The sequence below is a fragment of the Amblyraja radiata genome, chromosome 20 (assembly GCF_010909765.2).
Source record: "Amblyraja radiata isolate CabotCenter1 chromosome 20, sAmbRad1.1.pri, whole genome shotgun sequence".
In the NCBI taxonomy this organism is placed as follows: Eukaryota; Metazoa; Chordata; class Chondrichthyes; order Rajiformes; family Rajidae; genus Amblyraja; species Amblyraja radiata.
In genome coordinates this window covers 8,867,025-8,880,071 of record NC_045975.1, presented here as the reverse complement: position 1 = coordinate 8,880,071, position 13,047 = coordinate 8,867,025, and the positions used below count along the sequence as shown (strand labels likewise).

Below are 13,047 nucleotides of genomic sequence, written 5' to 3'. Positions count from 1 at the left end.
TCCTTCCCAGAAGATTATTAATTAACGAGAATCGGCTTCATTTAGTCTAATTCATTTTCATTTGGGAATACCCCAATTGCTTTGATCATATTTAAATTTCTGTCTCTGGATCATTAATGTAACGACATTGCCATTATGCGATTTTACGCTGGCATCTGGGTTTAATTAGACCATTCCTAGAGGAGCTGCCATATACTCTTACTATTAATTCTAATTTATTTAGTTATTATTATTTTGCACTACTGATTTTGTACAACAATCTTGCACCATTCTGTTGTTTTGCACTTATATTTATTGTTATTATCATTACTAGTGTACACTGTTTTACTCTGAGCTTCATGTGAACAAGGAATTTCACTGCCCTTGCTGTATATGACACTAAACTAATCTGATCTGAAGATCTTTAAGAAGAGAAAAGCCATAATTCCCAATCTCCATGGTCTCCAGCAAGAAATTGGAGCATTCTGACATGTATTCACATGACAATGTAATAGATTCTGCCACCGCCCTTACTGTGGATATATGAACTCCTTCCCTGAAAACCATTGGTCTAAATGGTCCAATACACATTTCTCATGAGTTGAGAATGCAGAAGTGATTTCAGAAATGTGGCAATGTCAAAAGAGTGCTATGTTGAATTCGTGGAGTGACATGTTTTAATGTAGCTGGAAGAAGTCCAAAGACGTACAGGTATGTAGGTTAATTGGCTTGGTAAATGTAAAAATTGTCCCTAGTGGGTGTAGGATAGTGGCAGGGATTGCTGGTCGGCGCGGCCCCAGTGGGCCGAAGGGTCTATTTCTGCGCTGTATCTCGAAACTGAACTAAACTAAAGTGTTTCATATGAATTGAAGTTTGGGAATTAGATGTACATGAAGATTGGGAAATTAGATGTATATGAAGGTTGGGAAATTAGATATAGGATGAAGGATGTTAGGATGTCGAATAATAATATGTAGGATTAGTGATGAGGTGCAAATCTTTACACACACTAAGTTTAATGATGAGCAAAAAATGGCACAAAAGGCCATTTAAAAAAATGTTTAACAAAAAATAATTTATTCTCGGCGTACATGGGCCTTTATTTTGGATTTATTTTTCCTCTATCATTAGTCCAAAATAAAGGTTTTTTTATTATTAGTTCTTAAGCTGTGACGGTTGCGGGAAGGTAGTGAAATCCGTATTCTACAATACAACTGCTTGCAAAGCCTCTGCCAAAACTGGATTACTTGCAAAACCTTTAGTCAAAGAAACTTGCAATCATTTAAGGAATTTGTATTCCCTTGTCTAAAGCACAAATAAACCAGCAATAATTTTTATAATTGAACAGCTTGGTTTTCACCATTATTGATTTCAACATTTTTTATAGAACCAAGTTACACATACCTAACTGCAGGAGTGTACAGGCTATGGATTGGAGATGAGAAGCAATCCACTATTTTTTACTTGCCGAACATTTGCCGATATTCCAATAAGCCAGTTCGGTATTCCGAAAAACGCAAGGAATCATGGGATTTGGCAACGGTCATTCGAGAATTTTAAATAAGCGAACGGGTTGCCTTGTAGCGGGGGAGAGCGACGTGTAACAGTGAGAGAAAGAGGGGCAGATGTGAGTGGGAGACAGGGAGAGACGGTGAGAGATGGGGGAAGAGAGGTTTCACTTAGACAGAAAACCACTGGTAAAGCCATGGCTCGTTGCTTCTAGGAGAGTCTAGAAAATTCCCTCAATCGTGAGAATGCAGCTTCAGAACCCACTTGTCTCGACCGTGCTGGAGATTTCCACGGGGGCAAGGAACAAATGACCTAAAGTTTGCGTTGAGTGAACTGAGTGTTCTTACCGTCCTTGTCGTACACTGGCATTTTGTGAGACTGGATGGATCCCGGGATTGAGGAGTCAGTGCCCGACAGGTGAGCGGCCCGCGGTAGCTGGTGCCTCTCCACTCGCCACTGGAAGAACTGACACCTCTACTCCCTGGGCAGAGCGCTGCCTACTCGATCCCGCTGTTCGGTGGCAGCCAACTTGGATTCCAGAGCGTCGCCGATGCCTCATATCAGCTCCTGATCTCCCGCCGCCTGTCTGGATAATGTGACTGACGTTGGTTGAGCTGAAGCTGGGATCCAACCACTCTCACAAAACGCCGGTGTACGGCGAGGACGTTAAGAGCACTCAGTTCGCTCAACGCAAACTTTAGGTCATTTGTTCCTTGCACCCGTGGAAATCCCCGCTCCCATCCATTCCAACCACGGCGCAAAGGTCTAATGTGTAGGAAGTCTGAAGGAGGATCTTCTATCCAGAGGCCCGCGGACGGGAGTGTAGGCCCAGGCCTGTAGGCACCGCGGAGGGGAGGCGCCGGCCCCAGCTTGACTCTGCTTGTCCTGCCGGCGGTACGGGCTGGCTGGAGTTGGTGCTTCATTTTTGCGCCGCCTGCGGGCCTGAGCTCCCCTCCGGCTCCCGACGTCCCCGGCCGCCCCCGGACGGGACACTCGGGGACGGGGACGGCCCAGCACGGCTGGATAGGGACAAAACACAGGTCTGCACCCATGCAGAGGCAAGGCTGCTGCGAGTGTTTAGCCCGAGCGACCTGTGACCTGTGCATGCGCAGTTGGAATACCGAACTGGCTTACTAATAATAATTACTTGTAGAATGCCATTGTAAGACTTCAAAGTTGATAAAAGTTGACTAGAATTTTAATTACTTACAGATGAAATGTATTTGCCACATATGAGGAAAATTGATGGCATGTTGAATGAAAACAAGAAACGAATGATTTCTAAGTTCCCACTGCAGCCTGCACTCAAGGTGAGAACTTTCCCTAAAACTGCACATTACTCTTTTTGAAAATAATGTAACTCCACATTATATTTTACAATTTCTCTCCATCCACAGGCTTGACTATTACTTGAAGGAAGTAAGGTAGTTACTATTTCCATCATAACAATTTAGAGACAGTAGTGTAGTAGATGCTAGTCTTAAGGCTTTTGTGTAGAAATCCGATGAGAAAAATTGTTTTGAAACTTTTGATCAAAGATTTGTTTCTGTACATAACACTGAGATGATAAGCAGTTTTGATTGACAGACCATATGAAACCCTATAGAGGAAGTTTGTTAGGTGCAAAGTACAAGGAAAATGTGTTAAATTTGAAATGAAGTTGATGACTGTTAATTAAAAGAATGAAATTAATGATTTTGATATTGGAATGAACATATTAAACTACTGAAGCTGGAAATCGGAGACAAAACCAGAAAATGGTGCAAACACATGACAGTCAGGGAGCATGTGAGGAAAAAGAGAAATAGTTAACAATTCAGGTCAAAGATCAGAGAACAAGTTCGTTTTTAATTTCAAGAGAAGGTGGATGGGGAGGAGAGGGATAGCTGTGACAAAGGGAATATTTCTAACTAGGTAAGGCCAGAGTTGCCAAGCTGATGCTGATGTTTATTGAGCCGTTTGGTTAATGGATTCATGAGGGAAGTTAGAGAGAGTGAGAGAAAACAAAGATAATTGTTAAAATGAGTTTAATATTACAGGGGTATAACACAAGTGGCCAGTTCTGATACAAACAAGAAAAAACAAGTTATCTAAAATTATTAAAATATGCCCAATTGAAAACTGAAGTGTTATTCTTTAAGCTTACAGTGGCCCTTGATGGAAGAATGCAGGTGGCCACTAAGAGTTAGATCATAGTGGGATGGAGAAGTAGTGACAAGCAACTTGAAGCTCAGGAATGTTCCCATGGACTGAATGGGGGAGGTCTGCAAAATAGTCACCCAATGTGTGTTTAGGTCCTCTAATGCTGTGAAGACCACACTGTTTTTGTTATCCATATCGTGGTTTATATTCTGAAATCCAGACCCAAACATTTGGCATCACTACACTTGTAGAACATTGAACAGTGCAGCACAGGAACAAGTCCTTTAGACTACAATGTCCGTGCCGAATGTGATACCGTTAAACTAATATCCTCTGCCTGCATGTCATCCATTCCCTGCATGGCCATTAACCTATCTAAAAGCCTCTTAAATGCCACATGATTAATTTTTTATTTGTTGATTGTCCTCCAACCTTCGTAATTCTCGTCATATGTAAAAATGGCAGTCTCCATAATCATGTTTTGTGTCTGTCACTTAAATTTCTAGAAATCTAGATGATCTGCATTAAACTCAAAAATACAGCATTTCTACCTTTAACTTGAAAATGTTTTGTAACTTAATCTCTCTTAATTTGACGCTTCCACCTCACCCAGCTTCACACTACTTCTTGGTTTCTTGTGTTCTTTAAATTGTGTGGTGTTTAAGATCATGCTGTTGACATGAAAGAAAACAGTTACTTACATCCCTTAAGCTGTATGTTTCCTAATCATTTGGTGCCTTAGTCCAAATCCACCTTCAACCCTCGTGACTAATTATAGACCAAGATCAAGAAATCAAACCCACATTTTTTTTTGAAGCATGTTTATTTGCCCTCGTAACTTATTGTAAAAATAAATGCATATCTCCTATGGGGAAATAGAAATTTCTTAATTTCTTCTTGAAGATAGATTTGATGAAAGTTCATCAACTGGATTTAATTAATCCTTCCTTCACGTATGCATTATGAACCTCTGGGTATTTTTGGCATTATCTTTTTAATTTCTGTAGACCTTATGTTCTAGTCCCTAAAATTCTAAATGCCTGTGTTTTGTCTGTAGACTGCCCTGGAGAATTTTCCAGAGCTAGCAGTATGTGCCCCAGGAACTAAAGGCGGCAATTCCAATTTAACAAAAATTAAAATGAGTGGTAAAAATTACAACAAGAAAACGCTCCAGTCATTAAAACAGAATAGTAAGCGCCTGAAGGTAAGGTCTTCTGTAAACATTTTTAGTAATGTTTTCCCCCCATCATAATTAATGTTTATTATGTTCTGTTGACCTTTGAAAACTTTCATAAATTTATAACACAAAGTTGTGTTCACAGTTCAGTTATAACAAATAGTATTTGGCTCAATTATTCAACTTAAGTATTCTGGAAACTGGGATTCAGTGGTGAGTAACTAGATATTGCAGTGCTGAAGACAAGGCAAAGAGAATATATGGCAAGGAATCATAAGCTACAATTTCAGATTGTGTTTTCAATTACTTTTGTATAGATTCCTTGGTAATTTAAAAAGTGATAACTTTTTGCGTTTGAGGCAGCAGAGGTTATGTAACGGCCTCCAGGGGCTGTAGCCAGTTCAATGTGCTGTTGTCGAGGGCCGTAAGGGCTACCCCTCCACCGGGGGGGGGGGGGGGGGGGGGGCTGGAGGACAGCGCAGTCGAAAATGACGTGCTGCGCTGTTTGCTAGTCTGCTCCACACACGCAGGCTGCTGATGAACGTAGCCCCCAGCGATGCATGTTGGCGTTGAACCGGCCGATCCCTGTACGGAGCTGTTTCAGGGCGACCCACTCTTTGCGGGGCAGGTCCGAGCCGGGTGGGGCTGTGGTGTTTGGTGCAACAGTGAATTGCGGAGGTCGTGAAGTCTGTTCCCAGCTGGTTCTCCATGATCCTAGTGTGTTGAAACCGGAGCCACAGAGGGTCGCTGCGTGACGGGAGAATGGGCAAAGAGATGACGGGTATTGAGGTCCCGGTTGCTGTGAGTCCTGGGCGAGGTGGTGCAAAGGATGTTTGGCGTCTGATGGGGCCTTGCACACAGCGTGTGAGTGAAGTACTCTATGCGAAGCTTGGCGGGTGCGATACCAGCAGAAGATCCGTCGGAGTAGGGCGTAGGCAACCGGTGATGATCTGCATGGTGTCATTGAGGATGGCGTCTAGTTTGCTAGTATGAGCGCTGCGGCACCATGCTGGGGCGGTGTACTCAGCGGCGCTGTGCAAGAGTGCAAGTGATAACTTATCATGTCACCTATCTTTTACCATCTGATCAAATTGTATCATACAATATCATGACCATCGTTGAGTGATTTGTTTTTTAAGCAATATTTTTGTATTTTATCGTAGGAGTTTACTGTAGATCAAGAAAAATTGCAGTGCTGTACTTTATATCACACCCTTCATCACTATAAATATCACACGTACCTGATATGCAAAAAAGAGGTGAGTATTTTACGTTATGCCACATTTAATGTTTCGTTAGACGTTATTAGACAGCAACAACGTAAAGCAGATCCCAAGATAATTCAGTAAATCATTTTAAGAGTTATTTTGGAGTATACTTGTACTGTAAATTGAAGTACAGTACCGTGATGATGTATATTGTGATGCATTCATAATTTTTTTTTTTCATTTCCAATCTACCTCTTTGTGTCCCTTGCGCTATTTTTCTTAATCTACTCATTCTCTGTATCTGTAACACATCTGCACTGTAGTGTTTATTTTCTTTTTTGCCCTTCCTGATCTACTCGTGTATGGTATGATTTGCCCGGATAGCACACAAAACTGCATTTCGGTGCACAGGACAATAATACCCCAGTACCAACAGTGATATGGCTTATAGGTGCAGGAGTAGGCCATTTGGCCCTTCGAGCCAGCACCGTCATTCATTGTGATCATGGCTGATCATCCACAATCAGTACCCTGTTCCTGCCTTCTCCCCATATCCCTTGACTCTGTTATCTTTAAGAGCTCTATCTAACTCTCTCTTGAAAGCATCCAGAGAATTGGCCTCCACTGCCTTCTGAGGCAGAGAATTCCACAGATTCACAACTCTCTGGGTGAAAACATTTTTCCTCATCTCCGTTCTAAATGGCCTACCCCTTTTTCTTAAACTCTGGCTCCTGGTTCTGGACTCCACCCCCCGCCCCCCCCCCCCCCCCCCCCCCCAACATTGGGAACATGTTTTCTGACTCTAGCCCCTCTGCCTCTGCTTCTAGCCCCTTAATAATCTTATGTTTCAATAAGATTACCTCTCATCCTTCTAAATTCCAGTGTATACAAGCCTAGTCGCTCCATTCTTTCAACATATGACAATCCCGCCATCCCAGGAATTAACCTCGTGAACCTATGCTGCACTCCCTCAATAGCAAGAATGTCCATCCTCAAATTTGGAGACCAAAACTGCACACAATACTCCAGGTGTGGTCTCACTGTACAACTGCAGAAGGACCTCTTTGCTCCTATATTCAACTCCTCTTGTTATGAAGCCCAACACGCCATTAGCTTTCTTCACTCCCTGCTGTACATAGATAGGTACATGCAGTTGTACCTGCATGCCAGGCACGTGCCGTGAGTAATTACTCAGGGTAGGCAGTCAGTCAGCTTTAAAAAAAAAAAATAATAATAAACCGCGCATGCGCAGATTGTTCACTCCGTAAAAATTAAAGTAAAGACAGTAACAATTCAATTTGCCCAAGGCTTCCAAATCTCCTTTATTCTGAATTACTGAATGAGTGGGGGGTGAAGGGTGATGGCAGGTGGAGAGATAGTGGGGAAAAACGGGAGTACAGGGAATAGTTGAATCAGTTGTCATCTTATTGAATGACAACACTTGTTCAAGAGACCAATTGGGGGGAGAGTTCCTTTCACAGCGTGTGGGGAGTCTGTGCCAGAGGTAAAGTTGCAGGGAGGGAAGGAATGTTGAGAAGGAGGGGGTCGGGTATAATGCCAGTAAATCACTCACCGCTGCCGCAGCTCTCCGGGCGCCAGCGCATTGTAGCCGGGACTTAGAAGCAGCTCGGGTAGCTGCAAGCGGCCGCCAGGAGCCGACAGCAGAACAGGCCGCCACTTCAGCACCTTCTGCCGGCCCGCTCACTTCTGGCAGTGCTCTCCGTCTGAACATCTCTCACCTGCCGCTCGCTCATGTCAGCGGCTTCCTGCGAATCCTTAAATTCCCACAGCCGAGTAACCTCAACCTCAACCTGACATGAGTGAGGCCAGTGAGCGGCAGGAGAGAGGTTTTTAGACGGAGAGCTGCCAGAGGTGAGCGGGGGCCGGCAGAAGGAGCTAAGGTGGCGGCCGCTCACAGCCACCCGAGCTACTTCTCCCCCCGGCCTCAATGCGGTGGCATTGCACGCTTCCGTGCAAGGAGCATCGCAAGTGGCATGATCCCGACCCCATCTTCACAACATTCGTGCCCTCCCCACAACTTTACCCCGGGCCAGACTCCCCAAACGCTGTGAAAGGAGCACGCCCCCTACCCCCCGGGAAATACGGTATTTAAAAACATAAACACAAAATGTACTTACCACATTATTGGTACACGAACTCCATTCTTCACTCTTTGCATCCTAAGATACACTTAAAATATTGACAATCCATATTTGAAAACCCCGCCAAGAAACCTGAGCTGCGCAGTGCTGCAAAGGCAGAATTTCTGCTGCCTTCAGCTCCCTTGAAATTGACGGCTTCCAGCAGCGCTGACGGCTCGTGGGCTACACAGATCTCCAAGGGTTACAAGCGCCGTGGATGAAAGGCACGGAGAATTATGCCGACCTAAGAGATCGATCTCTTAGATAGGCATAATTCTCCCATGCCTTTATTATTTATATTTAGCTATTACCATTTTATAATTTTAGTCAGGCAGTGCCTACCTTGCCTACCATGAAGGCACGTGCCTGCTGCATGCTTACCTTCAGTGACTGCTGAACAAGGACACCCAGATCTCATTGTACTTCCCATTTTCCTAACATGACACCATTCAGATAATAATCTGCCTTCCTGTTTTTGACACCAAACTGGATAACCTCACATTTATCCACATTAAACTGCATCGGCCATGCATCTGCCCACTCACCCAATCTGTCCAAGTCACCCTGCATCCTCGTAGCATCCTCCTCACAGTACACACAGCCACCAAGCGATGTGTGATCTCCAATTCCCTCATCTAAATCATCAAGGTATATTGTAAATATCTGTGGTCCCAGCACCGAGCCTTGCGGTACCCCATTAGTCACTGCCTGCCATTCTGAAAGGGAATCGTTAATCCTTACTCTTTGTTTCCTGTCTGCCAATCAATTTTCTATCCATGTCAGTACCCTACCCGCTCTAATTTTGCCCACTAATCTCCTATGTGGGACCTTCTGAAAGTCCAGGTATACTACATCCTCTGGCTCTCCCTTGTCCATTTTCCTGGTTACATCCTCAAAAAATGCCAGGATTAGTCAAGCATGATTTCCCCTTCGTAAATCCATGCTGACTCAGACTGATCCTGTTACTGCTATCCAAATGTGTTGCTGTTTCATCTTTTATACTTGACTCCAGCGTCTTACCCACCACAGATGTCAGGCTAACTGGTCCCTGGTTTCTCTCCCCCTCCTTTCTTAAAAAGTGGGATAACATTAGCTACCCTCCAATCCACAGGAACTGATTTTGTGATGACCAATAATGTGACTGATTGCTGTTGACGGTGAATATTGATAACCAGAAAGTTCCGGGGATTTCTCTGGCATGGATTTCTCTTTTATCCCTTTGCTCTCTGGTGCTGATGTAAAACAAGTTGACTCAGCAGCCAGTTCACTCATTTTTTGCAGACAGCAAACTATTGAAGAAAACCTCAACTTTTTAATTAAACCTTAAATATTTAATAAATCACCAATTAAAGATTGAATCACCAGCACGAAATTAAGGTAAAAACTGAAATTCCATAATTTTTCAATCTAGAATCCATAACATTTTAATGAATTTGGGCACATTTCAATTCTCATAATGCTTTATTAAGACCAAACAGGTCTACCTTTCTGCCACAGCTTAGGAAACAATTTTAAAAACACTCCCATCCTTATTGGCTGTAATTTGAGGTTTATTTTTCCATAAATATATTTTCCTTAAATTCTTGTAACATTAGAGGCTATTCATCCCATTAGGTCTGTACTGACACCGAGCACTCAATCTCCCCCTTATTTCAATGTAAACTAGTTTCTCATATGCTCATCAACACCATCCTCATTTACTTATCACCCATTTAGACAATGGATAATTTGGAGTAGCCAGTTAATCTACCAGCAAGTGTTGGGGATATGTGAGGAAGTTGGAGCAAAGAATGGATTGACTGGGCTTGTATTCACTGGAATTTAGAAGGATGAGAGGAGATCTTATAAGAAACATATAAAATTCTTAAAGGATTGACAGGCTAAATGAGTTTTGGGGCATTTGTTTGAACTTGAGCAGATAGGATGTACACTTTAGAATTCATTATGCTACTACCCATCAGCAGTTGTGTCATCAATGAAGATAAGTGAGCCAGTTCCTTCTGCAGCCATACATGCCCAGGCCATAACACCCCCACCACCGTGTTTCACAGATGAGGTATTATGCTTTGGATCTTGGCCAGTTCCTTCTCTCCTCCATCCTTTACTCTTGCCATCACTCTGATATGTTAATCTTCATCTCATCTGTCCACAAGACCTTTATCTAGAACTGTGGTTGGTCTTTTAAGTACTTCTTGGAAAACTGTAACCTGGCCATCCTATTTTTGCAGCTAACCAGTGGTTTGCATCTTGCAGTATAGCCTCTGTATTTCTGTTCATAGAGTCTTCTATGGTCATTGACAAATCCACACCTGACTCCTGAAGAATGTTTAGAATTATCATACAGATGTTTGGGGATTTTTCTTTATTATAGAGAGAATTCTTCTGTCATCAACTGTGCAGGCCTGCCAGTCCCTTTGTGATTTGTAAGCTCACCAGTGTTCTCTGTCTTCTTAATAATGTTCCAAACAGTTGATTTTGATAAGCCTAAGGTTTAGCTGATGTCTCTGTTTTATTCTTGTTTCTCAGTCTCATAATGGCTTCTTTGACTTCTATTGGCACAACTTTGATCCTCATGTTGATAAACAGCAATAAAAGTTTCCAAAGGTGATGGAAAGACTGGAGGAAAGACTAGGTGCTGGGAGCTCTCTTATACCTACATTAATGAGACAATTAAACACACCTGAGCAATTACAAACACCCGTGAAGCCATGTGTCCCAAACATTATGGTGCCCTGAAATGGGGGGAACTATGTAAAAACACAGCTGTAATTTCTACATGGTGAAAACAAAATGGATAAAAACTAACTTTTGTTATAATCTGACAATGTACACTTTAACCACGTGATTATTATTTTTTCTATTACAAATCTCAAATTGTAGAGTACAGAGGCAAATAAATAAATGATGGGTCTTTGACCCAAACATTATGGAGGGCACCGGAGCACAGGAGGTCAGGCTTGAATTCCAGTTGTTTGAGCTGGTAGATTCAGAATGAGTTTAAGTCATAAGTACTTAGCTTTCCTTGAATCTAGTCGGGAATGGTGAGGGTGGGGGGAGAAAAGCACACTGCCTGGAAGATGTCTAAATCACTGGGAGTAACTTTAGGAGTCTGAAGAAGGGTTTCGGCCCAAAACGTTGCCTATTTCCTTCGGGCTGCACCCGCTGAGTTTCTCCAGCATTTTTTTGTGTACCTTCCACTTTAAGCAACTTATGTGCAGTAGTTGTTGCATGCCAGTATTATAACAAGATAATTTTGTTGTCATTGGCAACTGCATGATCCAGTCCTTTGGAGTAGAAGCAAGTTGATTCATGAAATGTTAGTTCCAGATCTTTTAAACCATATGTACATAATCATATTTGCAAATAAATTCTGTGATAGGCATTCTTGAAAATGTGTAACTCTGTTTTCAATCATTTTAACAGGCTTCATCCATTCTAAAACAGAATAAAGATCTAGGCCAAGTGGAAACAATCCAGCAGTGCATGGAAAATGAAAAATGGGTGGAGGATCTCTTTGAAAAGTTTGGCGACCATCTGACACAAGCACAGCAGAACTGTTTATAATGTACATATGAGATTTTTTCACCAGTTGCATCAATGGCACTAGTGATTCATGGGACATACTGAAATGAACTTTGGCATCCTTGTTGATGCTGGGACTAAGCTAATTATAGTGACACTCATGGGTTTTAATGGACCTTGTACTTTGGCCCATAGTTAAATGGTCATAGTGGCCAAGAACTCACATTTTGACATTGGGAGTAATTATTATGACTGTAACCACATTTTTTTTATAATGGCCAATGTTTTTGATTTATTTGTATTCCGTGAACTTGAGGTATTGAATAATGGTTATTTCCAAAAAAAAGTTAAACATTTTGTTTTAACTTTTGTGACCGATCAAAATGGCAAGGCATGCACTAAGTATATTATGATTTTCTTATTAATATAGTTTAAACACATTAGAAGACTTCTGTTCAAGAAATGCTTTAAAATTGATTACTTGACTCTTTCTGATCCTCAAGACAAAAAAGCCAGAAGCAACCACACCTGTCTGATGTCTGTCAACCATATTTCTATACGTAATATAACAAAAGTTAGTGTGTTGTGACATTCTCTTAAGATAAATTTGCCATCAGAAAATAACACTTGCTTTGCAGACTCAAAATAGTAAGTTCAGGAAACTGGACGTGGAGTTGGTGCAATCCAATGACTGTCAATTCTGATAATGAAAATGTGATGAACACATCTATTTCCCCTATTTTGAAGAAAAAACTATTTTTCCTCTTTATCCATATTTCTTCAAAAAAATAAATTGTACATTTTATCACATCGATAGTTGTATTTTTCAGAGAAAATATTGTGGTTTGAATTATGTTCATGTATCTTTGTAATACACTTTGCATTGTTTCCGGTAAATTCTATTCACTTACATTGATCACACATTGTATACTTTATATACTGAGGTAAACTACAATTTTTGTTTTCCTGTTAATACGAGTTTGCTTCAGTGTTACCAGATATGCATATTGGACTAGTTTTGCCTTTTAAGTGTAGCTGTGTTACACATTTCGATTATTTTCTGATACGTGAAAATAAATTTCCTACTAAACATATTGCCAAAAATATCCATTTTTATATTACACTGTGATAAAATATTTAACAATTCAGCATATGTACAGGATATTTGTAAAAGTAGTTTTAATTTCACTACTTTACTTTGGCTGTACTATTGATAATACTGCTACCTTGATGGATTATCTTTTTGGATTGTTATTTACCATTCTGTGAATCATTACATTTTAATCCACTAAATTAACTCTTAATTTTTTACAATTTTAAAATTCTTCTTCCCACATTCTTTATTGTTTTATTTGACTGCCATAAATTA

General features: G+C 41.4%; 1 protein-coding gene across 1 annotated transcript in view; it reads left to right on the top strand.

Moving 5' to 3' along the window:
* Nucleotides 1–12,826, top strand: part of qser1 (glutamine and serine rich 1) — an 84,876-nt gene extending 72,050 nt beyond the window's left edge. The window contains exons 11-14 of the mRNA XM_033038763.1: nt 2,701–2,798; nt 4,688–4,834; nt 5,971–6,066; nt 11,580–12,826. Coding sequence (XP_032894654.1) covers nt 2,701–2,798; nt 4,688–4,834; nt 5,971–6,066; nt 11,580–11,720 — 482 coding nt within the window. The 3' untranslated portion in view covers nt 11,721–12,826. The remainder of the gene's footprint in view (nt 1–2,700; nt 2,799–4,687; nt 4,835–5,970; nt 6,067–11,579) is intronic.
* The last annotated feature ends 221 nt before the right edge of the window (nt 12,827–13,047 follow it).